At 35.6% G+C, this 12,100-nt stretch overlaps 1 protein-coding gene across 1 annotated transcript in view; it reads left to right on the top strand.

Moving 5' to 3' along the window:
• MTREX (Mtr4 exosome RNA helicase) overlaps positions 1 to 12,100 on the top strand; it is a 92,927-nt gene that overhangs the window by 52,570 nt on the left and 28,257 nt on the right. The window contains exon 19 of the mRNA XM_040622255.1: positions 7,645 to 7,773. Within this exon, the coding sequence (XP_040478189.1) occupies positions 7,645 to 7,773 (129 nt within the window). The remainder of the gene's footprint in view (positions 1 to 7,644; positions 7,774 to 12,100) is intronic.

Genomic DNA, 12,100 nt, shown 5'->3' with positions numbered 1-12,100 from the left:
GTTGTTTTTTTTTGTTTTTTTTTTTTAAGATTTATTTATTTATTTATTTGAGACAGCCAGCGAGAGAGGGAACACAAGCAGGGGGAGTGGGAGAGGAAGAAACAGGCTCCTAATGGAGGAGCCTGATGTGGGGCTCGATCCCGAAACGCCAGGATCACGCCCTGAGGCGAAGGCAGCCGCTTAAAGACTGCGCCAGTCAGGCGCCTCAGCTCTGGGTTTTTATTAAGTGTCCTTTACCGAGTTGAGGAAGTTTCTTTCTGTTCGTAGTTTGTTGAGTGTTTTCGTCATGAAAGATTGTTGTGTGTTGTCAAATGCTTTTTATGTACCTATTCAGGTAATCATGTAGTTGTTGTTTTTTTTTTTTTTTTTTTTAAAGATTTTATTTATTTATTTGACAGAGAGACAGCCAGCGAGAGAGGGAACACAAGCAGGGGGAGTGGGAGAGGAAGAAGCAGGCTCCCAGCAGAGGAGCCTGACGTGGGGCTCGATCCCACAATGCCGGGATCGCGCCCTGAGCCGAAGGCCGGCGCTTAACCGCTGTGCCACCCAGGCGCCCCCATGTAGTTGTTTTTAATTCCATTTTGTATTTATTCTGATGTGATATACTAGGTTAATTGATCTTTAAATGTTAAACCAACTTTGGATTTCTTGGTAAACCCCACTTGGTCATGTTGTATTATTCATTTTATGTGTTGCTGGATTCATTTTGCTAGTATGTTGGAGAAACATTTGCATTTATATTTACAGGAGATACCAGTCTGTAGTTTTCTTGTGATGTCTTTGTGTGAGTTTGGTAACAGGTTAATGCTGGCCTCATAATGAGTTTGGAGGTGTTCTCCTTCTCTTCTGCTTTTTGACAAGTTTTTGAAGAAATGGTATTAATTTTTTTTAATTGGAAGATTTTGGCAGTGAGAACACCTGGGCCTAGGCTTTGCTTTGAGTGCAGTTTATAATTATTAAGTCAGTTTTATAGGGTCTTTTCAGATTGTTTACTTCTTCTTGGGTCATTTTCAGTGATTTGCTTTCTTAGAAATTAGGCCGTTTCACCTAAGTTACCGAATTTACTTGCATATACTTGTTCATGATATTAATTTATAATCCTTTCTATTTCCTGAAGGTGGTTAGTAATGTCCCCTCCTTCGTGTCTTATTCTAATAATTTGAATCTTTCATCTAGCTAAATGATTGTCAGTTTTGTTGATCTTAAAGAACCAGCTTTTGTTCATTGATTTTTTTTTTCTATTTTTCAGTTTCATTAATTTCTGCTCCATTTTTGTTAATCCTTCTATCTGCTAGCTTAAGTTTTAGTTTTCTGTTCTTTTTTTTATTGTCTTAAGGTAGGAGGTCAGGTTATTAGTTTGAGATCTTTCTTCCAGTTTAATACCAGCATTTATGCCTATAAATTCCCCTCCAGGGAGATAATTTTAACCACATACAATACGTTTTGGTATATTTTTTTCATTTTCATTTACTTCTAAGTATTTTCTAATTTCTCTTTTGATTTCTTCTTTGACCCACTGGCTATTTAGGAGTGTGTTAATATCCATATATTCATGAAATTCCTAAATTTCTGTCCGTTTTTTTATTTTCAGTGTCATTCCATTGTTATTGAGAAATAATTGGCATTATTTCAGTCCTTTTGAATTTATTGAAAAAAAATTTTTTAAAGATTTTATTTATTTATTTGACAGAGAGAGAGAGATAGCCAGTGAGACAGGGAACACAAGCAGGGGGAGTGGGAGAGGAAGAAGCAGGCTCCCAGCAGAGGAGCCTGATGTGGGGCTCGATCCCAGAACGCCGGGATCACGCCCTGAGCCGAAGGCAGATGCTTAACGACTGCGCCGCCCAGGCGCCCCTGAATTTATTGAAATTTGTTTAATGGCCTGACATATGGTCTATCCTGCAGAATGTTTTATGTGCAGTTGAGAAGAATGTATATTCTGTTTTGGGCAAGATATTCTATAGATGTCTGTTAGGTCTGGTTTGTTTATGGTGGTGGTCAAGTTTTCTGTTTCTTGCAGATTTTTGTCTATTTGTTCTATGCATTAAAGTAAGGTATTGAAGACTCAACTATTATTTTTGAATTTCTGTTTCTCCCTTCATTTCTATCAATTAAAGTGTGTCTCCTATAGACTGCATAGCTGGATCTTTTTTTATTCAATCTGAAAAATTTCTACCTCTTGTTTGGGTTCCGTAATCAGTTGGTTAATCTATTCACTTTTAGTATCATTGATATCATTGAATTTGTGCTTTTTATTATGCTTTTTGTTTTCTATAGTCTCATTTCTTTTTTTTGTTTTTCTAGTCCTCCTTTACTGCTTTCTTTTACATTAAGTGCTTATGTTCTAACAGAATATTTCAGTTTATTTTAATGATTTCTACTTTTTTATTTTTTTCTCTACATCTCTGTATTTTGTTATTTTCTTAGTGGTTGCTAGGGCCTTCCATATTCAGTATTTCCATATTAACTTAATAAAATAAGTTTCAGATTTATACTGAATTCCAGTGAGATGTAGAAACATTACTCCCGTATACATTTCTTCCATTTTCCCTCTTTTTTTGTGGCATAATCTATAAATGTTATAAACCCAACAATATATGTTATAATTATTACTTAATATGATTTTATGACTTATAAAGAAGCTTAGATAAGAAAGAACAAGTATTTATAGCTTTTGTTATATTAATCTCATTTATCATTTCTGGTTTATTTTATTGGATCCTATGGATGCAAGTTACCGTCTGGAGTTACTGCCTTAGCTCAGTACAGCTTTGCTCCTACCTACCTCCTTTGTGTCATTATTGGCAAATATACTACATTCCTATATGTTCCAGATTTAACTATTCAATAAATACTTATTATTTTTAAATCATTTAGTAGAAAAATAAATAATTCTTTATACTGTCTTTCATAGTTACATAATTACCTACACCAGTGCTCTGTTTATTCATGTAGATTCAGATTAATGTCTAGTGTTCCTTGCTTTCAGCCTCAAGAATTTCTTGTATTTTTTATAAAGTGAGTTCTGCTAGCACCAAATTCTCTGTTTTTGCTTATCTGGGAATATCTGTTTTTGAAAAATAACTTTGATGGATTTATAGATTCTTGGTTAACAAGTGTTTTTCTGTGGATATGCCAACCGACTGCCTTCTGGTCTCCATTGTTTCTGTGGAGACGTTTCTGCTGTTAATCTTACTGTGGTCCACTGTAAGAGAGAGGAGTCTTTTTTTTTTTTTTTTTCCCCTCTTGCTGATTTCGAGATTCTCTCCTTTGTTTTGGGTTTCTGCAGTTTTACTATGATGTGTCTCTGTTCATCTCTTTATATTTATTCTACTTGGAGTCCATTGAATTTCCTGGGTATATAGATTAATATTTTTCAGTTAATTTGGGACATTTTCAGCCATTATTTCATCAGATATTTTTTCATCTCTTTCTCTCTTCTCCTGGTACTCACATGAGTATATTGTACTTACTGATAGCCTAAATTTTTCTGAGCTTCTGTTCATTGTCTCCTTTTTCCTCCTGTTTTTTGGGTTACTTAATCTTATCAGTCTATGTACAAATGTGCTACTGCTTTCTTCTACTTCAGATCTCTTGAGCCCCTCTAGTCATTTCTTTCAATTCAGGGATACTTACGAATTTAAGAATTTCCTTTTTGGTTGTTTTTATCATATCTATCTCTTTATTGGTATTGGTATTCTCTAGTTGAATGACATTGTTATTTTACCTTCCTTTACTTTAATTATGGTTCCTTTAGTTGCTTGAAAATATTTATACTGGTTACGTTTAAGTCTTTGTTTAATCCAATATCTGGTCACACAGGCATTTTCTTCTGTTGACTGCTTTCTTTGGTACTTAGGTCTTGGATCATACTTTTCTGTTCACGTCTTACAATTTTTATTTGCTTGTTTATTGATATAGTGCTTAGCTCAGTTGAGTGAAGTCTGTTCCACCCCCACTCATAACCTTCTTCGTTCTGAGTGACACTTTAGGACCTGTGGACTACATGAAGCGTGGTCCTCAGATCTTTTTTTTTTTTTTTTTTTTTTTAAGATTCTACTTATTTATTTTAGAGAGAGAGCATGCGGGGGGGGGGGTGCAGAGAGAGAGGGAGACCAGCAAACCCCTGCTGAGCAGGGAGCCCCATGCGGGCTTCGATCCCATTTCCCTGAGATCATGACCTGAGATGAAATCAAGAGTAGGACGCTTAACCGACTGAGAGACCCAGGTGCCCTTATATGTCAGGTCTTTATGGTTCCCCTCTCCCAGCGTGACAGCAATGCCTTAAAGGCAGGGTAAACAAGGGCAGTTGAGGCCCCAGTATTCTCAGCCGTACCACACCTAAGATAGAGCCTCTGACCAGCCACTGGTGTCTGGGCAAGGAAGCCTGAATGGTGGGGGCACCATTCTTCTGCCCAGGTAGAAGGTAGGTGGGAGCAGGATAAGAAATTTAATGCCTTCCACTTAATGCCTCAGTAATTGGCATCCTGCGCCTTTTGGGAAGATTGCCCTCCAACCGAGAGCTGCAGGGAGGCGCCCTACTGTATTTTGGCTTCACTGATCTGCAGTTTTTGTCTTGATGAGCTAGGAGAAATGAGGTAGGAGTGATCTTGGTTTAGATATCAGACTTATGTTCTAATGAATTTTGTGGACTTTTTTTTTTTTTTTAAGATTTTATTTATTCGTTGGAGAGAGAGAGACAAAAGAGAGCACAAGCAGGGGGAGAGGCAGAGGGAGAAGCAATCTCTCAGAACCCTGGGATCATGACCTGAAGCAAGGCAGACACTTAACTAACTGATCCAGGCACCCCAGTTTTATGGACTTTCTTGAATAGATGTTTCTTCACTTGCTATGTGCCCTTAGAACCATTTCCAGAGACTTTACATGGGTGGTTTTTTATAATTTTCTCAAGTTTGTTAGGGAGGTGGGTTTGTGATACACTCCTCATGCTGTCATGCTGGTAATTGATCTCAGGTTTTATATTTTTAAGGGAGAAAAATTATACCTAACACAATTATAATTACATTTGCACACACATACATACATAGTGAACAGGTTTTTAAATAATTTACCTCTCTTGGTCCTTGATCCATATATAAAAGTAGTGCAAGTTGATGAGAATTCTTTTAGGCAAATATGGAATGGGGGTTAGAGAAGAACACATTCCACTTTTTTTTCTTTTTGGTTAAATTGATGGTGAAACTGATTTTTCCACTGAGTTGCTTACATTTGTTCACTAAAAACTTGAAATATTTCTTTTATTGATTTTGTAATCTAGGTCAGAATACTAATTCAGAGGTTTTTGTGGTTAATAGGGTTTGGTAGGGAGAGAGGAAAAATATACACTAAGGAAGAAGATAGTTGAAGCATTTTAAAGAGATAAAAATGGTGATTGTCAGCATTGTCAAAATTTATTTTATATTTTTACTTTACATTCTACAAACTTGAAATTTTCATCAAAATTGTATTTTAATCTGATAATTTTCACTTATAGTATGAAATTAGCCTCGTTTTAAAAGAATGAAAAGAAGTTAGGAAAAAGAAAGTTCAACTATATGATTAAGAAGTTAAAAATAAGGACATAGGTGTAAAAATTTAAAGAATTTATACTAAGACAATCATTAAGCCAACTAGTACATTTAGTAACTATTTTCTTATGTGAAGGGTGACATTGCTGATCCACCTTTACCACAGTTTAGAGCTTAGAAATAGTTCAGTGAGAACAGTTTTAAAATATATTTTTTTTTCTTGAGAGAGAGAGAGAGAGAGGGAAAGCGTGCAAGCAGGGGGAGAGACAGAGGGAGAGGGAGAGAGAGAATCTTAAGCAGGCCTCCCACTTAGCACAGAGCCCAACTTGGGGCTCAGTCTCATGACTCTGAAATCATGACCTGAGCCAATATCAAGAGTGAGACGCTTAATCAACTGAACCACCTAGGCGCCCTGAATTATTTTATAATCTTTCAGAAATATATTTAACAGCAAATTTCCACTTAATGCCTCAATAAAGAAGTCTTCGAAGTGTGCTCCCATAGTATATCTCTGTAATATGAGTGATTTTGGTAGCTTTACAAAGAAAGATTACATATGATATACTTGAGTTCCAAGGGTCACTTCTATGATTGTTTTAGCTTACAGAGGAAGAATATTAAATTTAAAAATAAAATCTGTAGAATTGGAACTAAACCCAACAAGAGTTTTAGATTATCTAGATACGTTACAGATTGATTGTTCATAAATCGTAGATGATTTTTGTTTAAATACTCACTTGTCACCTAACACTTTGGAGTTAATTCATTCATCAGACTGTGGAATGGATCTTACACAGAGGATTTTTTTCCCCTCTGGAAGCGAAGATAAGTCATTGATTCTCCTTACAGTCTTTTGTACCCTGGAAGAATTAACAGTTGGGTCATAACTTCTTAGCTCATTGTTTTATAAAATCATTTTATATTGACTAAGCTTTACATAAATACATAATCTTTGCAGATACAGACTTAATTGAAAATACTATTCAGTTTTGGTTTGTGTCTATACCAAAATGAAGAATGTATTGATGAAACTTCTTTAAAAATAACCATATTTTGGAAGAAAAAAAAAGGATGTGAAGAAAAAAACTGGGTTTTGAGGAATGGAGCTTATGCTTTCAGAAATTTGAATTCCATAAGATAATTATGATTGTATTTTTGTTTTGTATTTGGAAATGTATTTGTTAAGTGATTGGTAGTTTATTGCAGAAATAGATCATAGGTATGGGTTTATTGTAGTTTCTTGAAAGTTTTTCAGTTTTGAACAGTAACTGTGCCTAGGGGATACCACGCAGTCAGTTCTTTGACATGTTGACTCCTCAATCAAAATAACTTTCCTTTTATCTATTTTATGCAAAAGGGATCACTCGAATATTGAATTAAAAAGAAGAGAGGAGTTCCTTACCAAAGAAAAATATCTTACTGCTGTTTGAAAGATACTGCTGCCAAGCAGATTATCATAAATTACGGATGTAATTAATCCTTGGATCTTGAGAATCATGTTTTTATTAGGGAATATAAAAGACAAAAGTCTTTTAATAAAATGATATAAAACCACATTATAGAGGTGCCAGTGTACTAAGCAATAAAGTAACCTACTTTCGGTATAATTTTCATGATGTTTAGGATAATTTGAAGATACAGATTTATTTTCAGATACTGTTGATTTCTTATAGTTTCTTTTTCTAATTCTGGTATAATATTAAATAAAATTATAAAAAAAATCATTAGAAATTTAAAATGGCGTTTTATTTGTACAATTTTTTTTTAAGATTGATTTATTTTGAAGAGAGAGCTTGAGCAGGGAAGTGGGCAGAGAGGGAGGGCAGCTCATGCTATGTAAATGCATAAGTGTCAAGTCTACAGCCATACCACCCTGGACACACACACTGAATCTCATCTGAATTCATAGTATCAAGTAATTTCTGTGTTTCCTCATTCAGTGGAGTATGTTGAAGGATAAAGGACAGCCTTCATTTCATAAAATAAACTTTTACTGTGCAGTATGTGCCATTCATGATGTTAAATGCTGAGAACATAGTCCGGGTACCTCTGGAACTTAAAATTTGCAGGCCAGTATTTAAGAAATAATGAGCTGCTTTTATCCTGTTTTTTCTAGCCTAATTCTGGTGAACTGGATCCTCTATATGTAGTTGAAGTGCTTCTGCGCTGTAGCAAAGAAAGTTTGAAAAATTCAGCTACCGAGGCTGCAAAACCAGCTAAACCTGATGAGAAAGGAGAAATGCAGGTTTGCACATCATATTTTTCATCTTAAGATTTCAAATACTTTTTGAATTACTTATAATCACTGGATTTCCTGAATATGATTATAATGAACATACTATCTTGATTTCTAAACGGGAAGTTTCCAAGGCTTTTAAAGGTATGTTAAAGCCATCTAAAATATCAGAAGGGTGATTAATGTGATTTAAACTCTGTTTCTGTTATCAAATTATGGGCAGGTAAATAATGATGAAGTGAAAGATAAAGAGAATTTAATATAACTTTTTACATGAAGTTGGATTTTACCTGAACTATAATGATGTTTTAATCTTTTCGTGATGAAATAACTTTACAGTTTTACTTCATCCACGCTGTTCATTATATTTCTATGAAATATTGAAGCAGTAATTTGAGAATTAAAAATCCTGCGTAAGTTTCCTTAGTTGAAACCGTTTAATTCCCATGTGCTTTTAACAATTTTAGGTTAAGTGTAGTTGAGATATTAATCGGAGTGACTCAACATTTATATGTGTTAGAAATGCTCACCACAATAAGTGTTGCCGCCATCTGTCACCGTACAAAGTTATTACAACATTATTGGCTATATTCCCTATGTTGTACTTGTCATCCCTGTGACTTACTTATTTCATAACTAGAAGCGTGTATCTCTTAATCCCCTTCACATCTTGCTTCTGTCACTTCACCCACCTCCCCTCAGGCAACCACCAGTTTGTTCTCTGTATTTTTTAATGTGTTTTTGGTTTTTTTGTTTCTTTTGTTTTTTAGATTTCACATATAAGTGAAATCATGAGATATTTATCTTTGACTTACTTCACTCAACATAATAACCATATTGCACATCCATCCATGTTGTTGCACACAACAAGATTTCATTCTTTTTTGTGTGTGATAGTGTGTGTGTGTGTGTGTGTGTGTGTGTATAACACATCTTTATTCATCTGTTAATGGACGGTTAGATTGCTTTTTTGTCTTGGCTGTTGTATATAATGCATAATGTATAATGTTGTATATAAACATAGGGGTGCATGTATCTTTTCAGATTAGTGTGCTCATTTTTTTAGAATAATAGTAATTCCAGAAGTGGAATTATTGGATCATATGATGTTTCTATTGCTAATTTTTTGAGGAGCTGCCACACTGTTTTCCACAGTGGCTGTACTCATTTACATACTCACCAACAGTGCATGAGGGTTCCCTTTTCTCCACATCCTTACCAACACTTCTTAACTTTTTGATACTAGCCATTCCGACAGGTGGGTGGTGATACTTCATTGTGGTTTGCATTTCCCTGACGATTAGTGATACTGAGCATCTTTTCATGTGTGTGTCAGCTATCTGAATATCTTCTTTGGAAGAATGTCTCTTCAGGTCCTCTGCCTATTTTTTAGTCAGATTTTGTGTGTGTGTTTAGTTTTATGAGTTTTTTTTTTAATTAACCTTTTATTGGGTATATCATTTGCAGATATCTTCTCCCATCAAGTAGGTTGCTTTCTCATTTTGCGGATGGTTTCCTTTGCTGCAAAAGTTTAAGTTTGATGTAGAACCTTTTGTTTATTTTTGTTTTTGTTGCCCTTGCCTAAAAATCCTGATCCAAAAAAAATATTGCTAAGGCAGTACTACCTTTAGGAGTTGTTTACTTTTAGGAGTTGTTTTTATATTGTTGTTTTTGTTTTGTTTATAGAGAGAGTGTGAGTTGGGGCGAGGGAGGCACAGAAGGAGAGAAAGAGAAAGGGAAAGGATCTTAAGCAGGCTCCGCTCCCAGCACAAAGTCCGACATGGGGCTCCATCTCATGACCTGAGCTGAAACCAGGAGTTGGACACTTAACCAACTGAGCCACTGAAACTCTCCTTCTTATAGAGGTTTTATGGTTTCAGGTCTTATATTTAGGTCTTTAATCCTTTTTTTTTTTAATGGTATAGGAAAGTAGTCCAGTTTATTAATGCATGTGACTGTCCGGTTTTCTTAGCACCGTTTGTCGCTTAGACTCTCTTCCACATTGTACATTCTTATTACCTCATTTTTCTTAGATTAATTGACCATATAATGGTGGGCTTATTTCCGGGCTCTCTGTTCTGTTCCATTGATCTGCTTTTGTGCCAGTACCATACTGTTTGATTATTATAACTTTGTAGTATAATTTGAAATCTGGAATTGTGTTGAGCTCCAGCTTTTTTCTTCTTTCTCAATTGCTTTGGCTGTTTGGCTTGATGATTCTGCATCAAGATCTTTGTGATTCTACACAAATTTAAGATTATGTGATTTAGTTCTTTGTATGAAAGAACAAGGTTCTTTGTATCAAAATATGTATTTTGATGAGGATTGCATTAAATCTGTAGATTGCTTTGGGTGATATACCCCTTTTTTTTTTTTTTAAGATTTTATTTATTTATTTGAGAGAGCCCAAGCAGGGGGAGGGGCAGAGGGAGAGGGAGAAGCAGATCCCCCTCTGAGGAGGGAGCCCCATGCAGGGCTCCATACCAGGACTCCAGGATCATGACCTGAGCCGAAGGCAGACATTTAACTAACTGAGCCACCCAGACGCCCCGAGTGGTATAGACATTTTAATGGTATTAATTCATCCAGTCCTTGAGTACAGTATATCCTTTATTTGTGCCATCTTTAGTCAGCAGGGCTCTGAGGTTCCTGTAGCCCTCCAACGCTCTTGGAGTTAAGTTTCCCTGATTTTCAAAGCTAGATGTTAAAAGGGGGCTTGTCTTCCTGATGCATGTCCCCAGGGCAGGGGTGCCTAATGTGGGATTTGATCCTCTCAGTCTTCAGGGTGGAACTGTGTGGCTGAGATAACACTCCTTTTGGGGGGTCACCCTGCTGACAGGTTTGGTTCCCAGCCATGTCTCTGCCCCTTCTACACTTCTCAATATGGCTTTTTCTCTATATCTTTATTGTGGAAAAGCTTTTATGCTAGTCTTTGTGCCCTTTTCAGAGTGAATTGCACTGTATGTAGTTGTAGTCCTGATGTATCTGTGGGAGGACCTGAGCTCATGATCCTCTTACTCTGCCATCTTCCCAAGCTCCTCAATTTACCTGTGCTTTCATTTAAATGCAAAACATTCAGTTTGCTACATGAGATACCTGTATTTCTTAAACATCCCCCTCCACTGTTTTTTTTAAATAATTAATTATAGGTAAAATCTCACTATTGAGATTCCACCTATGTATTTGAAGGCTAATATACTAGAATTTTGTTATTTTAAAACATTGTTTTAAATGTGTGGTGTATTCCCTAGATTTTTTAGGAAATGTCATTGTGATGATGTATGTTAAAATAACCTTTGATATATCGAAATTAAAATCTGCCACTGCAGAATCAGAGGCTCTTGCTTTGGGTTAGTTCAGATGACAAATTCAGAATAGACAGTATTTAAGGAGACTGTTCATTATTAAATGTTTTAAAATAATAATTAAAAGTATAATTATTTTACTTCTAATCCCAGCTAGTGTTTGGTTTCTATTCCTTAATCTTAAAATTTGTTCTATAGAATTCCAGCACCAGTGAAACTTGTATAATTTTTTTTCTGTAGTGTTTATTTTACAATTGACTGCTTAACTGTAAATGAGAGTAAAACTCCCACAATTTAGCAAGTAGTCATTGTATTCAAAGGGACCTTTGAAGTTATTGCAACTTGGAATGGCAAATATGTGGCACACGCGCCAACATTCTTTTTCTCTTATGGCAGACATTGATGATAAGTTGTGGCATTCTTTCACAGTGAACACTTAGATTCTTCCAAGAAAACGTTCTAATGACTAATTCATTAGAGTTAGCATTTTAAGGAAAACTGTTTGTTGTCTGTCTCGCTTTTAGGCCCAGATTTTAGTAAGCCTAGCAGCTGTGCCTGTTTTACTTAAAGATACTAAGAAGCTTTGTAGTACTTAATCATATTTTGTCTCAGTTTAATAGCCTCTGCAGGGTAGATATCACTGGATCCTAGACAAACTATGTCTTCTGTAGCATTTTTTTTAATTGAAGTATAATTGATGTTTAACATTTTTTAATTCAGTTTATTTCAGGGAATTGACGGGAGGTGTGTTAGCATAAAGTACATATATCATCTCGTCTCTGGTCTCAAGGGGCTGACAGCTTAATGGGGGGAATATTTTGTGCTCGAGTTGGTGAACATCAAAAATGCACCCTCTAACTGGGGTAGAGTGTGTTTGAGAGGCAAGATCAGTAAAGGTTTTATAAAAGAAGTGTTGAGAAATTCACCTGACTTGTAGGAATATTTTCAGACAAAAATTGCTTTCCGAGCAATGCAAGAACATGCACAGAGCATGAAACATCCCTTTCTTTACTTTTGTTTTTTTAAAGATT

This window comes from Ursus maritimus, unplaced genomic scaffold (assembly GCF_017311325.1).
Source record: "Ursus maritimus isolate PB19 unplaced genomic scaffold, ASM1731132v1 scaffold_5, whole genome shotgun sequence".
Classification (NCBI taxonomy): domain Eukaryota; kingdom Metazoa; phylum Chordata; class Mammalia; order Carnivora; family Ursidae; genus Ursus; species Ursus maritimus.
This window is presented reverse-complemented; position numbering and strand designations above follow the sequence as displayed.